Source organism: Macaca thibetana, chromosome 11 (assembly GCF_024542745.1).
Source record: "Macaca thibetana thibetana isolate TM-01 chromosome 11, ASM2454274v1, whole genome shotgun sequence".
NCBI classification, from domain to species: domain Eukaryota; kingdom Metazoa; phylum Chordata; class Mammalia; order Primates; family Cercopithecidae; genus Macaca; species Macaca thibetana.
The window spans coordinates 121,198,638-121,226,521 of NC_065588.1; the positions used below are offsets into that span (position 1 = coordinate 121,198,638).

The following is a 27,884-nucleotide window of genomic DNA, read 5'->3' on the forward strand; positions in this document are numbered from 1 at the left end:
TGTCACTGTCATCAAAACGAAGGAGAAATGAGAGACTGTCACAGCCAAGAGCTGCCTAAGGAGACCAGAAGACCAATGTGACACCTGGGATATGGTGACCTGCCACGACAAAGGGGGACCCATGCAGATGTGACTACATCAAGGCTCTGAGATGGGGAGAGTGTCCTGGAATATCTAGGCGGGTCCATGCAGATATGGGTACATCAAGGTTCTGAGATGGGGAGACTGTCCTGATATCTAGTTAGGTCCCAGGGAATCACAAAAGTCCTTAAAGAGAAAAGTGGGAAGTCCTCGCCAGAGCAATCAGGCAAGAGAAAGAAAAAAGAAAAAACAAAAACAAATTGTAAAACACCTAAAAAAAGAAAAAAAAATTTTTTTTTTTTTTTTTTTTTTGAGAGGGAGTCTCGCTCGGCCGCCCAGGCTGGAGTGCAGTGGCCGGATCTCAGCTCACTGCAAGCTCCGCCTCCCAGGTTCACGCCATTCTCCTGCCTCAGCCTCCCAAGTAGCTGGGACTACAGGCGCCCGCCACCTCGCCCGGCTAGTTTTTTGTATTTTTTAGTAGAGACGGGGTTTCACTGTGTTAGCCAGGATGGTCTCGATCTCCTGACCTCGTGATCCGCCCGTCTCGGCCTCCCAAAGTGCTGGGATTACAGGCTTGAGCCACCACGCCCGGCCTTTTTTTTTTTTTTTTTTTTGAGAAGGAGTCTGGCTCTGTCACCCAGGCTGGAGTACAGTGGCGCGATCTCGGCTCACTGCAAGCTCCACCTCCCGGGTTCATGCCATTCTCCTGCCTCCGCCTCCCGAGTAGCTGCGACTACAGGCGCCCGCCACCACGCCCGGCTAATTTTTTTGTATTTTTAGTAGAGACAGGGTTTCACCGTGTTAGCCAAGATGGTCTCGATCTCCTGACCTTGTGATCCACCCGCCTCAGCCTCCCAAAGTGCTGGGATTACAGGCGTGAGCCCCTGCACCCGGCCAGAAAAATTAATTTTTAAAAAGAGGGTCTGGGGCATGGTGGCTCGCGCCTGTAATCCCAGCACTTTGGGAGGCCGAGGCAGGCGGATCACAAGGTCAGGAAATCAAAGCCATCCTGGCCAACATGGTGAAACCTCTCATCTCTACTAAAAATATAAAAATTATCCAGGCATGGTGGCACATGCCTATAATCCCAGCTACTCAGGAGGCTGAGGCAGGAGACTCCCTTGAACCAGGGAGGCGGAGGTTGCAGTCGGAGGGGAGATCGCACCACTGCACTCCAGCCTGGCGACAGAGTGAGACTCCATCTCAAAAAAAAAAAAAAAAAAAAAAAAAAAAAGGCTCAAATCCCCCAATCACAATTATTGGAGGTCTCTCAGGCCACTTACATAGGGTATTGCACAGTGAAATGGGCTCACACTATCACCCTACAGAGGACGAAACACAATGGAAAGACAACAGATGGTACCATTCACTTTGGCTGCTTTTCTCCGAAAGACTTTGTAAGAACCAGTGGGAACTGTATGCAAGTAACATGCAACCCCACTGCCTTTACCTAGTGAGCAAGGAGCACAGAAGCTCCCCCGACAGGTCACGAGACAGCTCTGCTTCCGGCAGCTGTGTCTCTAGACTTTTCCCACGCCATCCCTCGTGGCCCTCAATATCTGCTGTTGAGACCACTTTCCTGGAGTGCCTTGTTCCCAGTCTGCAGGGAGGTCAGCAGCTGTGCGGCCCAGAGAGGTTGGGTGAGTCCCCAGAGAGGTTGGGTGAGTGGCCCACAGCAACCGGTCCACAGGTCACTGGCAGGCACAATCCAGCTGCCCGCGTGAACTGTTTGTCAAGAATGTGAATTAGGCCCGGTGCGGTGGCTCATGCTTGTAATCCCAGCACTCTGGGAGGCGAATCATCTGAGGTCACAAGTTCAAGAACAGCCTGGCCAACATGGTGAAATCCTGTCTCCACTAAAAATACAAAAATTAGCTGGGTGTAGTGGTGAGTGCCTGTAATCCCAGCTACTTGAGAGGCTGAGGCAGGAGAATCGCTGGAACCTGGGAGGCAGAGGTTGCACTCTAGTCTGGGCAACACAGCAAGACTTTGTCTCAAAAAAAAAAAAAAAGAATGTGAATTACCTCCCAAGAAGTAAAAATTGACAGAGCTCCTGTTAAAATTCAGATTTGGAGGTCCTTTTGAAAAATGCAGAGGATGTGGCCACAATGAGCCCACATTTCCATGGGGCCACAGTCAGCTGGTGCTGGGAAGGGGCTGTATCCTCGGCCCCAGGTCTCCTCTTCTATCTGGGTCATCCACTTGGCCCCAGTTGCATCCCAGTTAGCAGCCCAGGTGCCACGCGGTGGAACCAGAGGGAAGACTTAGGCTGCAATCGCCTCTTCCATGCCTGGTGCTGTCTCCCCACCCACAAATCCATCAAGAACAAATTCCCTAAGTGGCCTCAAAATATAAAAATAAAATGCAAGGGGGGCAGTGAAGGAAGCGAGCTGACAGTTATTACTCGCTGCCGTGCTCTGACAAAGTGTTATTCTTTCCAGCCGAGAGGCATTTGACAAAGCTGAATAGATGCTTACATTCCTGCAACCCAGGGATTTTTCTAAGAGAATTTTTTTTAACGAAACTATTTCAGATATGCTAAGAAGTACAGACACTGACATAGCAACAAATCAGTGTAATCCCTCACCAAGTCCTAGCAACGTGTAATGCTACAGCAAGTGCTGGTGCGCGTGGGGAGGAACTGGAACCCTGCTGCGCTGCTGCTAAGAATGGGGACAGGGTAGAGGCTGTGCAAAAGTCTGACAGTTCCTCAAACAGTTAAACAAAGAGCTAACATAGGACCCAGCGATTCCACCCCTCGGTACTACCTAAGGAAAATGAGAACAGATGTCCACACTGGGACTGACACAGGAACATTTACAGCTACATTACGCATAATAGCCAAGGCGTGGAAACAACTCAGACATCCATCAACCGATAAATAAATGTGGTCTATCCAGACAATGGGATATTATCCAGCCATAAAATATACTGATCCATGCTACGACATGGATGAACCTTGAAAACATGATGCTAAATGAAAGAAGCCAGTCACAAAAGACCAAAGACCACATAGTATGTGATTCCATTTATATGAAATGCCCAGAATAGGCGAGTCCACAGAGACAGGAAGAGGAAGAGCGGTTGCCTGGGGCTGAGCGGACAGGGAAGTAAGTGTTAAGGAGTGTGGGGTTTCTTTGGGGGGTGATGAAAATGTTCCAAAATTGATTGTGGTGATAGATGCACAATTCTGTGAATACACTACAAGTCACTGAATTCTGCATTTTATTTGAGGGGGGGATTGTTGTTTTTTATTTTTTTATTTTGAATTGTGCATTTTAAAGGGGTGAGTTTTATGGTATATGAATTGTATTTCCATAAAGCTGTTTTATTTTAAAAATCAAAAAGAGGAAATCAGTGGTCGAAAAATTCTTGTAAAATGAATAGTGAAACTAAAGAATGCTGTTTGGTAAGTTTCCATTTTCAAACATTTGGTTTTGCCAGGCTTTAATTTTTGTCACTCTGTCATGTAGGAAACAGCTTGTATTGAAGCTCTGGCTAATTGGCAGGGAGGGGGTGAATGTTAAGAAAGAAAAGTGGAGGCCGGGCGCGGTGGCTCATGCCTGTAATCCCAGCACTTTGGGAGGCCCAGGTGGGCGGATCACTTGAGGCCAGGAGTTTGAGACCAGCCTGATCAACATGGTGAAACCTCGTCTCTACTAAAAATACAAAATTAGCCAGGCGTGGTGGTGCATGCCTGTAATCCCAGCTACTCAGGAGGCTGAGTTAGGAGAATCGCTTGAACCTGGGAGGCGGAGGTTGTGGTGAGCCAATATCCCACCCTTGCACTCCAGCCTGGGCAACAAGAGCGAGACTCCATCTAAAAAGAAAAAAAACAAAAACAAAAAAGGGAAAGAAAAGTGGCCTTCTGGGGAAGGAATATCAGGATGCAGGTCAGGACTTGGCTCAAAACCAAGACCCCTCAGGGAGAAGATCAGCAGGGAGTGGATTCATCCTCAATAGGACCCTCTCCCCTCCCCATGCCTGGTTCCTGGGGTATGTCACTGGAGTCTGGGACCACTGGAGCACTGAGCCCCTCATCTCTCAATAAGCAATGCAGCCCCAGCTCCCAGTCCGCACTCACCCAATGCCTGCGATAGATTTCATGTAGAGGCTCAGCTGCAGTTTCACAGAGCAGTTCATGGGGATTCCTGTGACCTGCGGCAACAAACACAGTGAGGAGACTGGCTACCACCAGCTCCAGGGACACCACCAAGCCCTCCTCTCCCTGGTCTCAGTCAAGAAGGTGGGCGTCCCAGCTAACTGCCCAGTAGAGCTTGCTTGTATCTGACCTGAAACAAGCCACAGGCTGGGGGAGGGTCCATGGTTCTAGAAATGCTGGGCAGGTGCATTGGGATCTCCTCTCCTGGTTCTAACCCCTTATAGGGAAACAAGTGCTTCCCACACGGTTATGTTACAGCCTCAAGAGGTGCCTTCTATAAAGCAAGCATGTCCCAGGGTGGAAAAAACCTAATCACTTTCACCTGTCCTCCTAAGAGGGTGTTTCCCCAAGTGCAGAATGGCAATTTGTCGATGCTCCCTCTCAACCTCCACATTCAATAAAACGGACAAGAATCCCTTCTCAATTCACTCCCAACTCCTCAGGATCATTTTCAAGAGTAGTCTCAGCCAGGTGTTTGCATGGTCTTTAATGCCCCTCTAATACACCTACACAAAATCTCCACTTTTAACACTGGTGCAGAGAGTTGGCCCCAGGTTCACCCCTGCTGGCAGACAACAATATTTTACATAGAGCCTAATATTTTTTTCCTTGTTCATTTTTATGGTTGTCTTCTTTCTTTGGAGAATTTTGTAATTTCCTATTTGAGGTAGTAATAAAAACCTTCCCTTGTGCAGAAATTTATTTTTATTTTTGTTTGTTTTTGAGACAGAGTCTCAGTCATCTAGGCTGGAGTGCAGGCAACCTCTGCCTCCTGAGTTCAAGCCATTGCCCTGCCTCAGTCTCCCCAGTAGCTGGGACTACAGGTGTGCGCCATCACATTCGGCTAATTTTTGTATTTTTAGTAAAGACAGGTTTCACCATGTTGACCAGGCTGGTCTCAAACTCCTGGCTGCAAGCGATCTGCCCACCTTGGCCGCCCAAGGCGGGATTATAGGCGTGAGCCACCGCGCCCAGCCTATTTATCATTATTATTATTGTAGAGACAGAGTTTTACTAGGTTGCCCAGGCTGGTCTCAAACTAGCCTTAAGTGATCTTCCTGCCTCAGCCTCCCACAGCACTGGAATTACAGCCATGAGCCACTACACTCAGCTCTTTTTTTATGAGACTTTTTTTTAAGTAAATAACAGAAGTGACACACATATGTCATCAAAAACAACAGGAAGGTGGTTCCAGAATGAAGTCAGGAAATGATAGTGGAAATAAAACTAGATTTGAGGTCAGAGAACTATATTTGGTTCTTCTTTACTGAGAGTTGCTTCCTCATCTGTAAAACAGAGGGAACTCTCCCCACCTGACAGAATATTTGCAAGGGCAAAAGTAAGGTATGCAAGATAGCCACACTCGGGGCCATAAATGCCTGGGTTATTATCACATACACTGTAAGGAAAGGATGTTTTCTTCATTATGGCCCAGGATGCTGAGGCCCTTCCAGGCCCCTGTGGTAAAAAAGAGCTCATCAAAGACCTCACTTATGCTCACAACTGGGGAGCACTTGCCCTTGAGAGCCTGGTGGGATGGGCGTGAGTTCACCCATGAGTAGAACAGAGTTCACATCGCAGGCCTGAAGCTGCTCTCCTTAGGAATTCTGCTGGCATCTGGGAGCCCAGATTTCAGGGGGGTTCCCAACCATCCCCTAACTGATGAGAGTAGTTCACTGGGCCGAAATTATCTGTACAAACAGTATGGTTCTTGCTCAGCACCTGCTTTCCTTCCCAGAGTCTAGAATTTTGGTACCTGCCAGGCAGAGGTGCCCATGTGACTGGCCCCTAGCAAAACACTGTGGGCACTGAATTTCTAACGAGCTTCCCTGCTAGACAACATCTCCTACATGTTGTCATAACTCATTGCTGAAGACATTAAGTGCATCCTGTAGGACTCCCTTGGAAGAGGACTCTGGAAGCCCCAGCCTGACCTCCCCCGACTTCACCCAAGGTGCTTTTTCCCTTTGCTAATTTTGCTTTGAATTCTGTCGTTATAATAAGTCTCAGCTGTCATACCACCATAGTGGCGTCCTGTTGCGTCCCCTGTCCCCATGCCCTCCCCCAGTTTCAGGAGCAGAAAAGTGGCCACACGGAAGCAGCTTCCAACACGCATTTGGTTTTCAAGGCTAATGGCCAACAGGCAGCAAGCTGATCTCATGATCCCCTTCCCAACGTGCCCAGCTCAAAAAACAAAGAAATAAAGGCCACTTCCTCTCCCTTCAGCCTCAAGCTGATCTGGAGGTAGAATTGGACGCAGCAGCTAAAGTGGCTGCGGCAAAACAGCTCTGTGCCTCTCTGGGCTCCCAAACTTAACCCCCTCTTTCTTGATGTGAGGGGGAGAAAAGAAAATCCCTGCCCTGAAAGGACAGTGATCAGTGAGAGCACACAGGAGACGGTGTGCATGGTGGAATTCTCCGGAAGCCAGCAGAGCAAGAGAGGCCGGAGAAGAAATTAACTAAAAGACGGAAGGCAGAGACCAGGCCTGCGGCCGGGGCCGAGAGGGTCTAGTCAGTGGCTAAGGAGGCCTGGGAGGACAAAGGAAAATGGTGCAGAACAGCGTCTGCCTCAGAGCTTCGGGAAGGGCCTGAGATGCGCAGCACTGTGGCAAACGCATGGAGCTTCCTCAGACAACGAAAACCAGAACTACCATCGGATCAGTGATCCACTGCCGGGCATCTGCCCAGAGGAAATGAAATCAGTGTGTCAAAGAGACAGGGGCACTCCCATGTACACTGCAGCCAAGATACAGAATCAAGCGAAGCGTCTCAGTAAATGAATGGGCACTGCAAACATGGTGCACACACAGTGGGATACTGTTCAGCGTTTAAAAAGAGGGAAATCTGGCCGGGTGCGGTGGCTCACACCTGTAATCCCAGCACTGTGGGAGGCCGAGGTAGGCGGATCACTTGAGGCCAAGAGTTCGAGACCAGCTTGGCCAAGATGGTGAAATCCCATCTTTACTAAAAATACAAAAATTAGCTAGGCATGGTGGTGTGTGCCTTTAATCCCAGCTACTCTGCAGGCTGAGGCAGGAGACTCACTTGAACCCAGGAGGCGGAGGTTGCAGAGAGCCGAGATCATGCCACTGCACTCCAGCCTGGGTGACAGAGCAAGACTCTGACTCAAAAAAATAAATAAATACATAAAAACAGGGAAATCCTGTCATTTGTGACAACATGATGAACTTGGGGGATACTGTGCTAAGTAAAATAGGCCAGGCACAGAAAGGCAAATACTGCATGACCTCACTTGTATGTGGAATCTTAAAAAGTTGAATTCAGGCCAAGTGCAGTGGCTCACGCCTATATTCCCAGCAATCTGGGAGTCCGAGGCGGGTGGATCACCTGAGGTCACGAGTTCAAGACCAGCCTGGCCAATGTGGCAAAACCCTGTCTCTACTAAAAATACAAAAATTAGCCAGGTGTGGTGGTGTGTGCCTGTAATCCCAGCTACTCAAGAGGCTGAGGCAAGAGAATTGCTTGAACCCAGAAGGCGGAGGTTACAGCGAGCCGAGATTGTGCCACTGCACTCCAGCCTGGGTAACCAGAGTGAAACTCCATCTCAAAAAAAAAAAAAGTTGAATTCATGGAAGCAGAGGGTAGAATACTGGCTAGCAGGGGCTGGGAAGGCAGGGAGGGGGAAGTCAGTCAAAGGATACAAAATTTCAGTTAGACAGGAGGAATAACTTTAGGAGATCTGCTGGACAATACAGCAACAGTCAGTGTATTGTATTATACAATACAACACAGTGACTATAGTGAATAGCAATGTATTGTATACTTGAAAGTTGCTGACCGTAGATTTTAAATGTTCTCACCACTAATACATAATCAGTATGTGAGGTAATACATATGTTAATTGGCTTGATTTAGGCACAAGGTATATGCATATATCATAACATCATGTTGTACACCTCAAAAATAGACAGCTTTTCTTTTTCAAGTTAGAAAACTAATTTTGGCTGGGCATGGTGGCTCATGCCTGTAATCCCAGTACTTTGGGTGGCCGAGACAGGAGGATTGCTTGAGCCCAAGAGTTCAAGACCAGACTGGGCAACATGGCGAAACTGCATCTCCACAAAAAATACAAAAATTAGCCAGGCATGGTGGCACATGTCTGTAGTCTGGGCTACTAGGGAGGCTGAGGTGGGAGGATCACCTGAACCCAGGGAGGTCGAGGCTGCAGTGAGCCATGATCATGCCACTACACTCCAGCCTGGGCAACAGAGTGAGACCCTGTCTCAAAAATAATAATAATAATTTTGTTAAAGGCCCATGGGAGAGACCACAAGTGCCCACTCAGGAAACAGAAAACCACAGATTTCTGAATCAATGGTAGCAGCCACCAAGCCCAACTGGGCATATTTTACAGAGAACAGAGGCACCAAGAGAAGAGGCTACAGGCTGAAGGCATGTCCTTGGGAGGGCCACATGTCCAGCTCTCTGCTTGTAGACAGAACTTCACACGGGACAAATTCTCTGTGTGATTTATCTGCAAGATATTCCAGGCTTTTCTTGGTACCTGATCTTTATGGTATCTTGACACATCCAGAGGGCTGCCCCCAGCTCACATGTAGGAGACACCCTAGCTGATAAGTTCTAATTAATTTACTGTCTTAGGGCCCATTTATAGAACCCGGTACAGGGATCATAAAACCCGTGAACTATGGGGTCGGGGTGAAGGAAGGAACTTCGGTGGCTCGAGATTCTAGAAGCCAGGCTTCCACCACCCCAGCCCACAGCAGCTCTGTGCTTGGGAAGAGAGGAGGCAGCCAGGTGTGCTCCAACCAGGAATCGCCCACCCCCCACAGAGGATGGCAGGGGCTCACCGGGTGGATGTCCAGGAACAAGGAGTGTGCCTCCTGGTTAGGGTGCAGGCCAGTCACCGCTTCTGCCAGGACCGGGTCCGCGTTGAGGAAGTGAGGATGGGAGAGAAACAAGGGGGCACCTAGAAGACAGAGGGGTGGGGAGGGGACATCAGACAAGGACAGTGCATTGGCAGGTCCTGCCAGGCCGTAGGTCTGCACAGAGCTGCGGTCTGCAGAGCACCCCCGTGGCAATGACAAGATAACCAGACAGAGAGGATCCCTTCCTCCATTCTGTAAAAAGCCCCAGGCCCTACCATGAGGGACAAGCTCTGTGCCAGAGAAGGGGTGAGGCAGGAGCCGCTGATTCTGACAGGAGAGACCAAAAGAAGGAAGAGGCTCTTAACAGGAGCCAAGTGAAGGAGGCCCAGGAAGCACATTGCAGATGGAAGGGAAGGCGGAAGCAAGTGCGGGGAGGGGGAAATGCATGGTGCACGAGGGTGCTAGGGAGGCAGGGATGGACAAGGCAATGCCAGATTTGAACTTGGGTGTAGGGAGGGGAGCCTCGAGCACAAGTCAAGGAACCCACACTGGCCCTTGTAGGCCACGCAGCAACAATCAGAGCTCAGGTGGTCAGGTCTCCCTGCGTCCACAGGAGTGTGTCCTGTAGACACACCTGCTACAGATATGAGCTCAACCTCACCACTGACCAACCAAACCAGGCAAACACTAGCTCACCCTCCGGACAATGGACAACAGGCCTGAAGGACAAGTTAACAAGGAACAGCGAGCGGGCCTCTCTCAAAAGCTCACAAGGGCCAGGCGCCATGGCTTATGCCTGTAATTCCAACGCTTTGGGAGGCCTCAGCAGGCAGATCACTTGCACCCAGGAATTGGAGACCAGCCTGGGCAATATGGCAAGACCCCATCTCTACAAAAAAAAAAACACAAAAATTAGCTGGGCATGGTGGCACATGCATGTAGTCCCAGCTACTCAGGAGGCTGAGGCAGGAGAATCGCTTCAGCCTCAGAGGCTGAGGCTGCAGTGAGCCATGACCGTGCCACTGCACTCCAGCCTGGGCAGCAGAGCAAGATCCTGTCTCAAAAGAAAAAAAAAATTTTTTTTTAAAAGCTCACGAGGATCCAGATGGTGCTAATCTACTGACAGAGCCGACAGGTGGTGACCAGGGGCTGGGGAGGGGGCGGGGAGTAACTTCTGATGAGTCTGGGTCTCCTTTTGGGGTGATAGAAATGTTCTGGAACGAGATACAGGTGATGGCTGCACAACCTTGTGACCCTGCTAAATGCCACTGAATCATTCACTTTAAAATGGTTAATTTTATGTTACAAGAATTTTGCCTCAATAAGAAAGGAAAACAAAACAAAACAAAAAACCCGAATCAGAGGCCAGGCATGGTGGCTCACGCCTGTAATCCCGGCACTTTGGGAGGCTGAGGTGGGTGGATCACCTGAGGTCAGAAGTTCAAGACCAGCCTGGTCAACATGGTGAAACCCCATCTCTACTAAATATACAAAACTTAACCAGGCGTGGTGGTGGGTGCCTGAAATCTCAGCTACTTGGGAGGCTGAGGCAGGAGAATCGCTTGAACGCAGGAGGCAGAGGCTGCAGTGAGCCGAGATCGCGCCTTGCGCACCAGCCTGGGCAACAAGAGCGAAACTTCATTCCAAAAAAAAGACCAGGCGCAGTGGCTCATGTCTGTAATCCCAACACTTTGGGAGGCTGAGGCGGGCTGATCATGAGGTCAGGAGTTTGAGACCAGCCTGGCCAACATGGTGAAACCCCATCTCTACTATCTCTGCTTTTCTTAGCAAAGCCAGGCACTGGTTTGAAATAAAAGCTGGGATTATCGATGTCGGGCTTCCTCTTTCTCAGTCCTTGTGCATCCCTGCCCTTCAGGTTTCTCAAGCATCATTCATCCCAGTACCTTTTCAATTTCATCACATCTGAATGCCCCCTGCACTGTTACATAATGTGCTGCTCTGAAACAACTGCCAATGCCTTCCTTAAATCTCTGTATTTTAAAGGGAAGCTTTACAGCTGTGCAAACACTTGCCGCAATTAGAAAGTACATATTTGGGCCAGGCACTGTGGCTCACACCTATAATCCCAGCACTTTGGGAGGCCAAGGCAGGCAGATCATTTGAGGTCAGAAGTTCAAGACCAGCCTGGGCAACATGGTGAGACCCCCGTCTCTACTAAAAATACAAAAATTAGCCGAGCATGGTATGGGCCTATAATACCAGCTACTCGGGAGGCTGAGGCAGGAGAATTGCTTGAACCCGGGAGGCAGGGGTTGTGGAGGCTGCAGTGAGCTGAGATCGCATCACTGCACTCCAGCCTGGACGATAGTTTCCAGAGGATGCAGTAAGCCAAGACTGCACCAATGCAATCCAGCCTCAGCGACAGAGCAAGACTGTGTCTCAAAAAAAAAAAAAGGACATATTTGAATAAACACTGTGAAAAATATTGATGTTGTAAGTTCTAACTAGAACCTGTTACTGCACGAGGCTTTAACTGGGAGCCCTGCTCTTTTTCTGTTAAAAGAAAAAATAAAAAAGGTTGATGAGTGTAGAAGGCTCTTCAAGTCCTCAGCATCCACAGAGACCTTCTCCTGCACGTGATGGCAAGGAGGAAAAGAGGATGGACCCAGAAGCTCTCTCTCACCTCCTTGGACCTTCTGAAGCCATCCCGAGCACCCTCAGGGACAGTGTCTTCCACAATTTGGAGCCGGACTCTGGAGGAATCTCAAGCAAGCCCTGGCCTACCCGCAGCCCCAGGTGGAGACTGAGGTGGGATGAGGCAACTTGTCAGCCCCCGCCCTTACTTCAGAGGCTGAGCCTGCATGGACCCACGCACGTGTTTCTTCCAATTTTATTACCAAACACACCGAGAGAGATCTTCCCAGCAATAAGTGGTAATTAATTTATAGCTTTATGGCATACCTAGCCAGACATAATTGCCCAGGATTGCCACAGATGATAATTAATTGGCTCTATGAGGCAAGTCGGACGCCCTCACGCAACAGGGAGGTTTGAGATGAGGGAGTTGTCTGAGTTCAACAGATTTCAAGGCCCAGAAAGGCAAAGCCATGGGTACCTTTACTCTTTAGATAACATGCCACAGAAACACAGACATAGGTGACCAAATGACACGTGTGCACCCACGAATGCCCACGATGGAACACCATGCAGCAATGAAGACGAGGAGCTACAACCACTCACAACGTCACAGACAAATCGCACCAGGGTGCTAAGGGGTGCACAGGCCAGAAAAGGAGGGAAAGGAATCCAGGTTTATGGGCTATTCACGTGAAGATGCAAACCAGCTGAGCTCTGGGGCTGGACGCCAGGGCGGTGGGAGGACCGCGAGGGGCATCCAGGGCCTGTCATGTCTGTTTCTCGGTCAGGGTGCTGGCCAAGAAATGGTGCATTCACTTTGTGAAGTTTCAAACCGCACACGTCAGCCAGGCGCAGCAGTTCATGCCTGTAATCCCAGCACTTTGGGCGGGAGGATCGCCTCAGCCCAGGACTTCAAGACTAGCCTGGGCAATATGGTGAGACCCCATCTCTACGGAAAATTTAAAAATCAGCTGGGCATGGTAGCAACCACCTGTAGTCCCAGCTACTCGGGAGGCTGAGGTAAGAGGATCATTTGAGTGATGGAAGTCAGGCTGCTGTGAGCTGTGATGGCACCACTGCACTCCAGCCTGGGTGACAGTGATACCCTGTCTCAAAAAAAAACAAAGCAAAAAACCCCCAAAACTGCATGAGTCATCTGGGAACTTATTGTATCTATGTATATTTTATTTAGAAGCAAAAACTAAGCCCAGGCAAGACGGCACAACACCATCTCTACAAAAAAATTTTAAAATAAGATAAAATAAATTAGCCAGGTGTGGTGGTGTGTACCTGTGCTCCCAGCTACATGGGAGGCTGAGGTCAGAGAATCATTTGTGCCCAGGAGGTCAAGGCTGCTGTGAGCTGTGATTGCACTACTGCACTTCAGCCTGGGCAACAGAGTGAAACCCTATCTCAAAAATATAAATAAAGAAAAGAAAAAATTTTATTTAAATAAGTATTTTAAAATTCCCTTGTGCTTTTGAAATGCTTTTGGCAGATATGGTAAGAGAAGACAGGGCACACCTCATCCCAAGCCCTTGGAGGGGATAGGCATGTCATTTCTCTCCCTTCTCCTGGTACCTACACCCCTACTTACACCTTCCCTACTTTCAGCCTTGTGCTTCCAGTGGGGCCAGCTCACCCAGGAGCCAGCTGATCATGTGACACATGCCTGGCCAATCAGCATAGTCCACCTCAGCTACCGTGATTGGTTTACAGCTGGGCATGGGTGCCAGGCAGACCAATTAGAGCAAACCCTGGAACTTCTGCTGGAGTGAAGGAAACATAGGTGGCCCCTTTCTGCAGGACTCGGAGCTGGGCAGAGGTGAGCCTGGAGCCTCCGCAGGCAGCCAGGAGGGAGAGCCTGCTTGGCAGCAAAGCCAGTCCGGCAGAAAACTGAGCTGGGACTTGGCAGAGGCAGCTTCCAGGCAACATCTAAGTTCTGGATTTGTGCCTAATACAGGGATCTGCCCTGGAATTTTTCATTACGCAAACCAAGAAGTGCCCTTTTGGCCTAAATCAAGTGGAGTCCAGCATCTGCCACTGCGACAGTTGCTGTAGCACACCTATTGGGTGTGTAACATCCTCAACCTTACTAGCAGAAATCCCCGCTGATACCAGCAAAGAATGAAGCAAGCAGAGGCCATTGCCCAGGCGGGCCAGACAGGACCTGGAGACAGCAGCGGGCGACCCAGGCCCCAGCTCCAAACCGTTTGCTCACAGGTTGCTCCATTCAGCCTGAAATGGGGGAAAGCATGCAATCTGTTTACAGTCCCTCCTCCTGACCCCCGCTGCAGACCAGTCCTTTCGAGTCGCTGTCTCCAGCTGGAGGACGGGGCTTCAACCAAAAAGGCTCCCAGAAGGCAAGACACAGTCAAATAGAGGGCCGCTTCCGGTCCTACCAACCCTGTGACCTTGGTCGCATCCAGCCTCAGGCCTCGATTTCCTAAGTACAGAACACATTCACCATCCCTATATTCAAATACTGTATGAGTATCCATTACATGCGGGGCACAGTTCTAGAAGCTAAGAATAAAACCAAGAAGAGGAGCTTGGGGCCCTGACTACAGGGATGACAATGAATGGACAGGGCAATGAGTAAGAAGATAAAATCCACAGTCCATGATTTCAGGGAGCAATGAGCACCAGGAAGACAAGAGGAAGCCATAGGGAGCAGCGGGCAGGAGAGGGGGCAACTTTAGAACAGGAAATCAGAGGAGGCCTCCTGGAGGAGGTGGCATTTGCATGCAGACCAAAAGAAGGTGAGGGAGGATCCACTCAGAAGTCCAGATAAAGAGCTCTCCAAGCAGGGGAAGCAGCCCACGCAAAGGCCCTGAGGCAGCACTGACCTTGGTATATTTTAGAAAAAGGGTGAAGCCATCAGGGCTGGAGAATAATGAACAGGGGACGTGTTGGGAGAAATGAAGTCAGAGAGGCCGGTAGGGGCTGGATCCTGCAGGGCCCAGGGCCATGGTAAGAGTTTGGACTTCACTCTGAATACAGACAGAGCTGCCAGACATTTTGAGAGTACAGTGGCAATCTCCATATTTTTTGAGATGGGTCTTGCTCTGTTGCCCAGGCTGGAGTGCAGTGGGGTGATCACAGCTCACTGCAGCCTCGACCTCTGGGCTTAGGCCATCCTTCCACCCCAGCCTTCCACGTAGCTAGGACTACAGGCGTGCACCACTATGCTTAATTTTTTTTTTTTTCTAGAAAGAGGTCTTGCTGTATTGCCCAGGCTGTCTTGAACTCTTGGCCTGAAGTGATCCTCCCACCTTGGCCTCTCACAGGGTTGTGATTACGGATGTGAGCCACCATACCCGGCCGGCATTGTTAAAAGATCCCTTGGCTGCTGTCGGGAGTGCTACAGAACTTCCTATGATGATGGAAATGTTCTCTATGTGTGCTATCCAAGACACTAGCTGCTAGACACACATAGCATATGAGCATTTAACTTCCGGCCACTGCAACCAAGGAACTGCCTTTTAATTTGATTTTGTTTAAATCAATTTCAATTTAAACAGCCGCAAGAGGCCAGCAGTGACCGCACTGGATGGTCTAGGGGATGGATGGTACAGCGGCAATGCTGCGTTGAGGGATGGGCTACTGAAAGGACTGGATCACCAGGAAGGACGTGTCCGTGGGCTGGACAATGAGGCGGGGGGTTGGAGTGGGTGGCAAGAGAGAGGAAGGAGGACTCAACCTGGAGGTAAAGCCATCTGGGCTTGTTGACACACTGGAAGAGCCGGGTGAGAACAGGGAATCAAACTGACACCCGAGGGTCCAAATTGAGCAACTTGAGGCGGAGGTGCCTCAGGGACTGGCACATAATTGAGACACACCAACAATGTCAGGGGACACAACTCTAGCAGCAATCATCACATCTGCCTAGCCGCCCACACCGTGGAACAAGAGGATGTTATGTAACACACAGACCCTCGCCAGCCTCTTTTCATCTCAGAATGGGTGAAGGGTCCTTCCCACCAAGCCTCACTCTCAAGTTCCAAATCACGGTGTGGGAGGGCAGAGGAACAGCCCCCTAGACACGTCCATGCCCTAAGCCCCAGAACCCATGGCTATGCCAGGTCACAGGGCAAAGGGGCACTGGGCCTGCTCAGCAGCTGCCTTGAAGGTTCAGAAACTGGGCCAGACACAGTGGCTCATACCTGTAATCCCACTGCTTTAACAGGCAGAGGCAGGTGGATCACTTGAGGCCAGGTGTTTGAAACCAGCCTGGGCAGCATGGTGAGACAACATCGCTACAAAGAGTTTACAAAAATAAAATGAGCTAGGTATCGTGGCCCACACCTGCGATCCCAGTTACTCAGGAGGCTGAGGCAGGAGGATCGCTTGAGCCCATGAGGCCGAGGCTGCAGTGAGCTATAATCGCACCACTGTACTCCAGCTCTAGGCTACAGAGTGATACCTTGTCTCAAAAAATAAAAATAGGCCAGGCGCAGTGGCTCACACCTGCAATCCCAGCACCTTGGGAGGCCGAGGCAGGCGGATCACTTGAGGTCAGGAGTTCAAGACCAGCCTGGACAACATGGTGAATCCCCGTCTCTACCAAAAATACAAAAAATTAGCCAGGTGTGGTGGCGCACACCTGTGGTCCCAGGTACTCGGGAGGCCGAGGTGGGAGGATCACTTTAGCCTGGGAGGAGGAGGTTGCAGTGAGCTGAAATGGCACCACTGCATCCAACCTGGGTGACAGAGTGAGAGTCTGTCTCAAAAAAAATAAATAAATAAACAAGATGGGGAGATTGTCCTGGGGTATCCAGGAGAGCACGATGTGGTCTTAAGGGTTCTTAGAACTGGAAGAGGGGCAGAAGAGGGAGCAGAGGAAGAGATTTGAGGACACAGTGGATCAGAAGGATGCTGTGTTGCTGGCCTCAAAGGTGGAAGAAGGGCCCAGGAGCCAAGACACACAGAGAGGCCTCTAGAAGCCAGAAAAGGCTGATGCAGATTCTCCGAGAGCCTCCAGAAGGAACACAGCCTCCTTGATCTGAGTGCAGTGAGACCCACGCGGACTTCTGAACTACAGAACTGCAAGATAACCAGTGCGTGTTGTTCTAAGCCATGAAGTTCATGGCAATTTATTGTGGTAGCAACTAATAGACCTGGCATTTCTTCCTTTTCAAATCATCTTCCTGCGGCCTCGTTATCTTCAGCCTAATGGGATTATCAAGAGTACAGAGGCCAGAGATTCAGCAGACAGCACGGGGCAGATAAACCCTCAGCTGGCCCCACCCTCGCGCCCTCCCGCCATCCCAGCACAGGGGACAGCACGTACTGAACCTGCAGGTGCTGACGTTCTGAATTCCAGACTCCAGGCACGGGCAGAAGCCTTCGTTGGGTGGGTAGATGGACCCATTGGCAAACAGGGTTTTGGGAGCCACGAAGCGATAGGTGGGGATGCCTTCAAACACCCCTGGCTCCTTGTACATTAGCTTCATGGACCTGCAGGGGACAGACAGGGTGAGAGGGGACACTCAAACCCGGCAGCCAGAGCCAGGCCCTGCCGAAGGCTGCCAAGATCCAGTCACTTCTCCCCACGGGCGCTACCACCTCCCAGGTCCAAACCGCCCCCATCTCTCACCCAGGTAGCTGCAGCGACCTCCTAACGGGCCTCTCTGCTCCGACTCTGCCTCCCTACCCACATCAATGTATTAGCCACAGCCAGATGGAGTTTTACAAAAGAACAGAGGCCAGGCATTATGGCTCACACCTGTAATCCCAGCACTTTGGGAGGCCAAGGTGGGAGGATCACCTGAGCCCAGGAGTTCGAGACCAGCCTGGGGAACATGGTGAGACCCAGTCTCTAAAAAACAAAAATTGTTTTTGAAAGTTATGAAATCAAAAAAAAGAACAGAATATATCATGCCCCTGCTGAAAATCTGTGGCCCTTTCTAGTCTAACCTACCGTTAGGATTCATTGTCCTTATCTAGCCCCCGCAGCTGCTCTACTCAGCCCTGCCTCACCTTCCTGTACCCAGGGCCTCCCTGCAGTTCCTAAGCACACTCACTCCTGCCCCAGGCCCTTTGCATCGCTGCTCCCTCTGCCTAAGACCAGTCTCCTCTCGCATCTTCATCCACCAGACTTCAGCCCTTCAGTCAGATCTCAGTTCAGCTGTCACTTCCTCGGGTGGCAGCACCGTCCCCCACACCCACTCCATCCATCCTCCACCCGTTTATGCTCTTGCACTTTCTCAAAAGCACTTCTGAACTTGAACATGCACTGTGCTACCCACTCTGTCCACGGCAGCCACTCAGCACACGTGGCTGTCCATCCCACCCTTGACATGGGGCGAGTCCAAATTGGGATGCAAGTGTAGAACACATTCCAGATTTCTAACACTTGCTAGCAAAAAAAAAAAAAAAAAAAACTCATCAATAACACTTGAAATTATCCTATTTTTGATGTATGAGGTCAAATAAAATACATTATTAAAAATAATTTCACCAATTTCTTGTTACTTGTATTAATGCAGCCACTAAAAAATTTTAAATTGCATGTGTGCCTTGCATATTTTGATTTATAGGAAAGTGCCAGCTTAGATAATAGTATTATGTCAATGTCAAATTTCCTCATTTCAATAACAGCATTGTGGTTATGTAAGAAAATGTCCTCATTTCTGGAAAACACCCACTAAGTATTTGGATGTAAGGGGGCACACAGCCTCCAACCTACTCTCAGATGGTTCAGGAAAACGACACTCAGCGAGAGGAGGGGATGGGGGGCTTGACACAGCTAGTGAACCTGGGTGAAGAGGACATGGGGGCCACTTGTATTTCTCATGCAACTTTTCTTTAAGTTTAAAATTCAGCTTTTAAAAAGTCAGTTGGGTCCGGTGGCTCACACCTGCAATCCCAGCACTTTGGGAGGCTGAAGCAGGAGGATCCCTTGAGGCCAGGAGTTCAAGACTAGCCTGGGCAACACAGCGAGACCCCCATCTCTAAAAAATTAAATAAATAAATAAGTAATAACTTAAAACAGTAAAAAGTGGCCACACAGAGCAAAAGCACTGTCGCTCTCTGACACTCTAGTGTTTGTGCATTTGCCTGAGTTGCCCTGATGGGACACAACCTCCCGGGGAACAGAGACTTGGCCCACCCTCTCACTGCCAGGCACCTGGCACACAGGGTTTGCTGGGAGGGCAGATAAGTCAAGATCCACATGAGTGAATTCCCAAGTACAGGACTTTTCCAGAGTGACCAGAATGGAACAAGACCATAGCAAGGCCTCCAGAAAAGGGCTGTAGGAGCCACCCACTGTCTACTCTTACCTCACAACAGGGACCACGGGACACAGAGCTGAGCCTGAAGGGGCCAAGCAGAGCCACTATGTCTCAGCACCCAGATGGTCACGGGGGCCACCAGCCAGGCGCCAGGGGGAGCCCACCTCTCGCCTCCATTTCATGGCCCCCTGTGACCTTGACATGTCCTGCCCCCTCCTCCCAGCCCAGCACCACCTGGCTCCAAACCACCAGCAGCAGCCTCCCTTTGGGCCGTGCAGAGGCACTGGCAGCTGGAGTTTGGCTCTTGGCGGTGTGGCCAAAGAGAATTCAAGCTGGTACCAAGGGCTACTGAGTCAAATCCACGATGAGTCAAATGCTTTCCAAGTGCACAGCCAGCACCACAGAATTTGCCCATGAGCTGCCCAGGAAACCCAGGAGGCCCCGCGTCCCAGTGATTACCGGCAGGCCTCAGGGCTGTAGAACTCCAGCGAGGACTCAGGAGTCATGAAGGGCGGCCACATTTGCCCAGCAGTTCCATTGATCATGTTGCACTGATCGGAATGCCAGAAGTCAACCTGGGGGGAAGCATCCAGACCAGACCCCTCAGTGGGGCCAAGGCCCCTTAATAAGGCCTCTCAGGTGCCGCACACCTAACCCACCCTGGTGCACACACGGCCACTCAATTCGCAATACTGGCACGGTGGGAAGCTGGCAGGCTGTGTAGACAGACAGAATGCCTCCCGCAGCTTCCCACTCCCACACCTCTGAATGTGTCACTTTGCTGGGGACTCAATTCTTTCATCTGCAACATAGGCCTATCACCCACATCTCCAGCCTCAATCTGGAAAGAAGTGCGGTGAGCAGGTGGGGTGAGAGGTGGGGCGTGGCTGTGCTCAGCCCTCAGAGCGGAAGTCAACAGGCCCCTCCTAAAAAAAACAATCGGCACACAGGCAAACTACTTAAAATCGTAACGGTGGCCACTACCGGGCAACCCCGAAACAGAACCCATCAGGTTAACTGCCTCTGGGGAGCGAGACCCAGACTCGACAAGTCCAACTGCTCACTTTCCAATCTTCCGCAGGATGAGGAGGTTTCAAATCACGTGCACATGTACAGTATATTGGAATATACAAGCCACAATGAAGGTGAACTCCATCTATCATGAATGGCTACTGCTGGTTGCAGATGGTGATTCTGGCCACTCTGGGCACTGGTTGGGGTACGATTTGTCCCCAGCCCTCAGGGTCTTTGCAGTAACTACCACGGGGAGCAGGTAGTGGGAAATCGCACAATCATTTTCACACATATTGAGAAAAGGTCACGAAGGTGAAAAAAGCAAGTTGCAAAACAATGCACGTAGTATGATTTCTTGATGTTTAAAGAAGAAACAATTCCATATTTCTCTGTGTACATACAGACGTGCACATGGGTAAAAACAGACGGGAAGAATATATCCCAAACTGGTAACTGTGGGTTTCCTCTGGGGCGAGGGGTAGGGATGGGAGGTGATACTGAGGGCACTTGTCTCTCTCTCGTATTATTTTGAAATGTGAATCTCCTTTCTTTTTTTTTTTTTTTTTTTTTTGGAGACTTAGTTTCACTCTTCTCACCGAGGCTGAAGTGCAATGGCACAATCTCGGCTCACTGCAACCTTCACCTCCCGGCTTCGAGCGATTCTCCTGCCTCAGCTCATGAGTAGCTGAGATTACAGTCATGCACCACCACGCCCGGCTAATTTTTTGTATTTTAGTAGAGACAGGGTTTTGTCATGTTGGTCAGGCTGGTCTCGAACTCCTGACCTCAGGTGATCCTCCCGCCTTGGCCTCCTAAAGTGCTGGGATTACAGGCATGAGCCATGGCGCCCGGCTTTCAAAACATTTTTGTAAGTAAAGAACTGAAAAGAAGAAAGCACTCCATTCCCAGCAGACGCCAGGTGCTCAGTAAGAAGTCACTAACCCCGCCTGCCCCTCTGGCTGGTCAAGATTTAACCAGAGGTAAAATCCCTTCTCCAACTTTGAGAGTGTTCATCCTCCCAGCACCCTCTTCATGACAAAGAAGAAGCCCTGTGGTCCCTGCCATTCCCGAGCAGCCACGGCCTGGCCCACCCTCCCCTCTCCAGGGGCCCTCGCCTCTCACCCCTCACCTTGCTCAGCCCGTTCCACTTGTCCACGAGGTGGATCCTGCTGATGTTCTGGACCCCCGTGAACACCGTGAAGAGCCCAGAGTCGGAGTTGTTGAGCTGCAGACACAGCAGGGAACAGCATCGTTAAGGCTCGGGCCTACCATTGAGCTCGCCTGGTCTGAACATTCTGGGCTGAGCCCTCCTCCCCCTCCACCAGAAGGAAAGGGCTCCTGGCATCTGGTTCACTGCCACATGCCCAGTGTCTGGGGACTGACACTGGGCTTGGGAGCTTTCTAGGAGGAACGGTCCCGGGTTCCATGGCTGCAGTGTTCCACCCTCCCTTCCTAACTCCAGGAGAGCCTAGCTTTCCTCCCAGGTGAATGGCAGATCACCCCCACCATACCCTACTCCAGCATAAAATAAAACGGGGCCAGGTCAGCTCCCTGAGCAATGAAAAAGCAGAAGTGGCATGTCACTTGGGGGGACACTTTAAGGACTGTGCACACGCCTTTCACCAGGCTCTCTGCCACCGCTATAGCAGCCAAGGAGGTGTGTGTCAAGACAGTCTCCCTTGGCCTGGGTCCCCAAGTGACTACCACAAGCGAGGGTGCCCCAGTCACCCACACTGGACGTGGAGTGCAAGCAAAGGAGTAAGTCCTGGTTGCTCTAAGTCATGGAGATTCTGGGACTGCCTATCACAGCAGCACAACCTGGCCTGTCCTGACCGTCACGGTTTGTGGAACATTTCTTGATGGGGGCCCAGGCTTTGGTGCTTCGAGAGCATTTCCCAGAAGCTGGTTTCTAATCCCAAAGACATGCAAAGCACAAAATGGTCTGAGTGACTAAAGGAAATATCTGGAAGTGCTTTGCAGGGTGAAGCACACTGAGGAGCTCCAAGGTTGCCCAGCCAAGTGGCTGCACCCATCACAGACCTCCAGGGCAGGACCCAGCACAAGTCCCTGGCCCAGCCTCCCATGTGTGTCTGTCACCTGCCCATGTGGAGCCAAGAATAACCAGAGCCATTACATAGGGGAGAATTAAAGGGGCTCATGCGCAAAAAGGGCCAGGTACGGTGCCCCAGGCACAGTAAGAGCTCAAAATGCTGGTCTTTATTTCCATTATTATTGTTATTATTAATAAATCATCACTCAACAGGATCCCTAAATGATCATGATAATGGACAGAGAGCATCAGAAACTGCGAGTTACTACCCAAAGCCCACTCTCTCCTTACTCCTTCATGACAAAACCCAAACCATACTCAGAGTATCAGCACACCCAGCTAAAAGGCTACCTTTCCAGCTTCCCCTGGAGCTAGGTGTGGCCACGTGACTCAGTTCTGGCCAATAGAAAGGAAGTGGACATTGGTTTTCTTCCTCCCTAAGAGGGAGGCAACTGGGACATGCTGTTTTACCCCCGATTCCTCCATCTGCTCCCCAAAGCCCCACCAATTCTTCCTTCCCGCTGTGCTACCTGGAATGTGATGTGATCACTGACACTCTAGCAGCCAAGTTGGATGATGAGGTTATCTTGAGGATGAAAACCACATGCCAAGGATGGCAGAGCAGAGGAGTAGAAGGCTTCCAGATCACTTAAGACCATGAAGCCACCACACCAACACTGAATAGCCTACCACTAGACTGTTCTTGTGAGGTTTTCATTATATGTGGTCAAATGTAGATTATACTAAACTAGGGACTTTGTAATAACTTTCATTTGCAAAGCACTTCAGGATTTACAAGATGCTTTTACAGAATCATGCCACTTAGCCCAAACTTGCTAATTTACCCACACAACAGGAGCCTGTCACCCTTGACAAAAACATACTATCTATCACATGCAGCACCACAGTATCCCCTCCAGCACTCTACCCTGATCAACAGAGACCAGAGAGATGGCTGAGGCTGGAGCAGTCCCAAGAACTCATTGAAACCTGCAGTGAGGGAGCCAAGGTCAGGGTCAGACCCTCCACGGACGAGATGTTGGCTCCAAAGCCCAATCAGTGACCCTACCAGGTTGCCAGGAGTCAAGATTAAGAGTCAGCTTGTGATCTTACTCCCAAGCAGCCATGCCCCCTTCTTCCGGCAAAGCCTCCAATTTCCTAAGCTAAGGCCCAATCACATCATTTGAGCCTGGATCAAGCTGTACCTGAATCCAATCCTAGCATTTTCAGTTCCATGAGCCCCAACATTCCCCATTTCACTTAAGCCGGTTTGAGTCAGGTTCTCGGCCACTTACAACCCACAGCTGCTAGACCCCCAGCCAGCTACAAAGTAAGCTGGTGACCACTGTCCAGGCTGTGTGAGGGGAAGACAGGACACAGGCCTGAATCTTTGGCTTCTCACCAGGCCACACGTACCTCAGCAAATAATCCGAACTTGTCCTTGAAGGGGAACATGCCTGGAAAGTACTTGTTGATGAGGTTCACAAGGGGGTCCTGGTAGCCCCACATGATCTCCCCCACAGTGCGGTTCATGAAGGCACGTTCGCCGAGGGTGGTGAATGCCAAGGTCATGATGAGCTTCAGGGTCATGGGCTTATTCTCCATCATCACCGCCGCACCCTGCAAGGCGAAGGGACACTAGTGTCAGAGGCTGGAGGTGGCTGGCCCATCCTCCCTCGGCCCCAGCTGGGCCTCACGGCAAAGAGCCCATGAAGCAAAATGCTGGGGTGCAGGAGGCCCCTGGAGTGGCCACGTGGGGCGTCCGAGACACCAGAACCACCCTCTGCTCCTCCAGTGCCAAGGCCACATGTGCTCCCAAGGACCCCTTCTCCCCCTTGCACCCCACTGGACTCAGGCTGAGTGAACTCCAGCCCCAGTCCCAGAGGTGGGCCTGTGGCTGAGCCCCCAACAAGACAGCCCCTTTTGGAGATCTCAGAAATGTAAATTGAAAAGGAAAAAAAAAATACTTTGGCCAGGACTTCCAAACCAAGACAGGTGGACCCACCTGGGAAACTGAGAACCCACGGAGGGTGGTGGAGACAGCACAGGGCTGAGAGCCACCCACCAGGAGTGAGTCCTCACGCTCCGACCACCTCAGGGACTGCTCTCTGCACAAGGGGCAGGCGGGAGGAGAGACAGGGGACGAGGCCAGGGTGCGAGGTGGCGGGGGCCACAGGGCAGCCTCACCAAGACCAGGATGTTGGGCATGACGATGTAGTCACTCTCCGAGCCGTGGGACTTGGAGGGCTCGAACTGGAAGGTGCGGTACTCGAGGAAGGACACGGTGTCATTGTTGTTGAAGGTGATGTTGGTCTTGTGCCTGAACTCCCTGTGGGGGAAGCCGGTGGGTCAGACGCCTCCCCCTGCTATGTGGGATGTTTCCCTTATACTCGCCTGCAGTGCCTGCCTGGGAAGCAGGGGCCCTGGATGTCTGTGCACACCTCCGGCCCCACAGCCAAAGCTGAGCTCGGCCCCTCCGCCAAATCTGTCCCTCCCTGCGCCTGCCCACTGCAGGACATGGTGTTGCCACCCAGCCGGCCTCGTTCTGCTCTCCCTCACCCAACACGGCCATTGCCTCTCCATATACAGAGGGAAGTAATCACAAGCCCTACTTCATGGGGCAGCTGTGGGGATTAAACAATCCCCACAGTAAAGCAATCAGATACCCAGAAAGCAATCAACACAGCCGCGGGGTGCAGAGAAAGCACGAGGTAAACATTGACTGCCGTGACTGTTGCCGCTACTGTCATTATGATCTCTCATCTCTCCAAGCCACTCTCCACCATCCAGAAGAATCTTTGAAAAATGGAAATCAGGTCGGGAGTGGTGGCTCATGCCTAAAATCCCAGCACTTTGGGAGGCCGAGGTGGGCGGATCACCTGATGTCAGGAGTTCAAGACCAGCCTGGCCAACATGGTGAAACCCCGTCTCTACTAAAAATACAAAAATGGCGGGGCGCAGTGGCTCAAGCCTGTAATCCCAGCACTTTGGGAGGCTGAGACGGTCAGGAGATCAAGACCATCCTGGCTAACACAGTGAAACCCCGTCTCTACTAAAAAATACAAAAAACTAGCCAGGCGAGGTGGCGGGCGCCTGTAGTCCCAGCTACTCGGGAGGCTGAGGCAGGAGAATGGTGTAAACCCGGGAGGCGGAGCTTGCAGTGAGCTGAGATCGGGCCACTGCACTCCAGCCCGGGCGACAGAGCAAGACTCCGTCTCAAAAAAAAAAAAAGTACAAAAATTAGCTGGGCATGGTGGCAGATGCCTGTAATCCCAGTTACTCGGGAGGCTGAGGCAGGAGAATCGCTTGAACCTGGGGGGCGGAGGTTGCAGTGAGCCGAGACCGCGCCACTGCACTCCAACCTGGGTGAGAGAGAGACTCCGTCTCAAAAAAAAAAAAAAAGTGGAAATCAGATCGTGCCACGCTCTGGACCACAACCCCACTTTGCATGCAGGTTAAAATCAGGCTCCTAACGCGACCTCTGAGGACCTCAGCAAGGCTCAGGCCTCGTCTCTCCACTGTCTCCCTCCCTCATAACCCCAGCCGCACAGGCTCTGTTTCCAGCCTTCAGACCTCTGGACATGCTCTGGCTGGGACTCTCTCTCCCCAGGGCCTCTTCCCACCATGCGGGTCCAGTGAGTGTCCCTTTGCAGAGGTGCTCCCGACCCTCCAGTCAGACCGAGTCCCACGGCCGCCCTCCCTCCTGCACTCCGGCTTCACACTGTTTTGTCTGCACAACACTGATGGATGCCTGATTTCCCCTTATTTGTCCACTTCTTTACTCTCTCCCCATCAGAATGTCAGCTTGGTGAGGCAGGGCCTTGGTCTGCCTGCACCCCCAGCACACAGAAGGTGCTCAATCAGTGCTCACAGAATGAAGGAGTATAGAGAGCTTTGGCATTTTTACCCATTCTGTCCGCTGCTGGGTCCCCTGTGCTTAGAATGGCAGCCAACACCTAGTAGGTGCTCAATAAACATTTGTTAAATGAAAGAGCAAATGAGTGAATGAGTGAACGGAATGCAGGAGCTGACTCGTGTTTCCTACTCCCAAACCTCACGCATATTTGCTAGGTTTTCATCTTGGCTTTCCTAGAACCAAACTGTGGGTCTCCAACAGCAGGAACACCCTCTGCCCACCCCATCCCTGGAACACCGTGTGCCGGGAGCAAGTCAGCTCTCCTCTCGGAGCCCCTACTCCTCCGCCTGTGAACTGGGAAGCGGGGGTGTGGGGGAGGGGAGGTGCTGTGAAGACTCCAGGAGGTAAGGGCGTTGTAACAGGCACATCCCCCAGCCGTCTCAGAGCTCCACGTGCATCCTGAGAGTCCCGATGACCCCATGAAGGGGCTCTTGCGTCTCTCCAGCCTGCAGATGGGCAAGCTGAGGTTCAGAGGGGTGAAGTCACTTCCCCAGGCCACAGCCAGGGACAGGGCAAGCAGAAAGCAAAGGCACCACTCTGTGGTCCCTGGGCCAGCATGTTCCACAAACAGCCGACCCCTTCCCATGCTGACTCACCCGGTCCTCGGGCCCAGACAGGGTGCGGGGGATACGTGTGCTCCTGGTTGTGCGTGTGTGTGTGTGCACGTGTGTGTGTGTATGTGTATGTACGTATGTATGTGTGTATATGTATGTGTGTGTATGTGTGTATGTGTATGTGTATGTACATATGTATGTGTGTATATGTATGTGTGTGTATGTGTATGTACGTATGTATGTGTGTATATGTATGTGTGTGTGTATGTGTATGTGTATGTACATATGTATGTGTGTATATGTATGTGTGTGTATGTGTATGTATGTATGTATGTGTGTGTATGTATGTGTATGTGTGTGTATGTACGTATGTATGTGTGTATATGTGTGTGTGTATGTGTATGTACATATGTATGTGTGTATATGTATGTGTGTGCGTGTATGTACGTATGTATGTGTGTATATGTATGTGTGTATGTGTGTATGTGTGTGTATGTACGTATGTATGTGTGTATATGTATGTGTGTATATGTATGTGTGTGTATGTGTGTATGTGTGTGTATGTACGTATGTATGTGTGTATATGTATGTGTGTGTATGTATGTATGTATATGTATGTGTATGTATGTGTGTATGCATGTATGTACGTGTGTATGTGTATGTGTGTATGTGTATGCATGTATGTATGTGTGTATATGTTTGTGTGTGTATGTGTATGTGTATGCATGTGTGTATATGTATGTGTGTGTATGTATGTATGTATGTATATGTTTATGTGTGTATGTATGTGTGTGTATATGTTTATGTGTGTATGTATGTGTATGTGTGTATGTTTATGTGTGTATGTATGTGTGTATATGTATGTGTATGTGTGTATGTGTATGTGTATGCATGTATGTGTATATGTATGTGTATATGTATGTGTGTATATGTATGTGTGTATATGTTTATGTGTGTATGTATGTGTGTATATGTATGTGTGTGTATGTGTATGCGTGTATGTGTGTATATGTGTGTATGTATGTGTGTATATGTTTATGTGTGTATGTATGTGTGTATGTGTGCGTGTGTGTGTCTCTGTCTCTCACATATGCACCCTCCAGCCAGACCCGCACCATTGGTCCCTCCCTGCTCCATAAAGAACCTCTCTAGGTAAGGTCTGGTGACTCACACCTGTAATCCCAGCACTTTGAGAGGCTGAGGCAGAGGATCACTTGAGCCCAGGACTTAAAACCAGCCTAGGCAACATAGCAAGATCCCATCTCTACAAAAAAAAAAAAAAAAAAAAAAAACCTAAAACAAAAACTTCTCTGGGACTAGCACTTCCCCCGAGTATGCCTTGCCTGCTTCCGGAAAAATCTCTGGGGCTCAGTCAGCACCCTCCCCATCCCGTCCACTCTGAGACCCCTCCCCTGCCCAGCC

At 50.5% G+C, this 27,884-nt stretch overlaps 2 protein-coding genes across 7 annotated transcripts in view; one reads left to right on the top strand and one right to left on the bottom strand.

Moving 5' to 3' along the window:
* TMEM132B (transmembrane protein 132B) overlaps nucleotides 1-27,884 on the top strand; it is a 1,306,862-nt gene that overhangs the window by 430,369 nt on the left and 848,609 nt on the right. The window lies entirely within an intron of this gene.
* The window catches only part of SCARB1 (scavenger receptor class B member 1), an 88,782-nt gene that overhangs the window by 12,128 nt on the left and 48,770 nt on the right, over nucleotides 1-27,884 (bottom strand). For 5 of the 6 annotated variants that reach the window (XM_050748015.1, XM_050748013.1, XM_050748012.1 and 2 more), the window contains 7 exons: nucleotides 24,180-24,321; nucleotides 23,409-23,612; nucleotides 21,072-21,167; nucleotides 19,388-19,503; nucleotides 16,984-17,150; nucleotides 9,075-9,193; nucleotides 4,166-4,239 (listed from right to left, as the gene is read on the bottom strand). In XM_050748015.1, the coding sequence (XP_050603972.1) occupies nucleotides 4,166-4,239; nucleotides 9,075-9,193; nucleotides 16,984-17,150; nucleotides 19,388-19,503; nucleotides 21,072-21,167; nucleotides 23,409-23,612; nucleotides 24,180-24,321 (918 nt within the window). The remainder of the gene's footprint in view (nucleotides 1-4,165; nucleotides 4,240-9,074; nucleotides 9,194-16,983; nucleotides 17,151-19,387; nucleotides 19,504-21,071; nucleotides 21,168-23,408; nucleotides 23,613-24,179; nucleotides 24,322-27,884) is intronic. The other variant, XM_050748014.1, reaches the window with a different exon arrangement.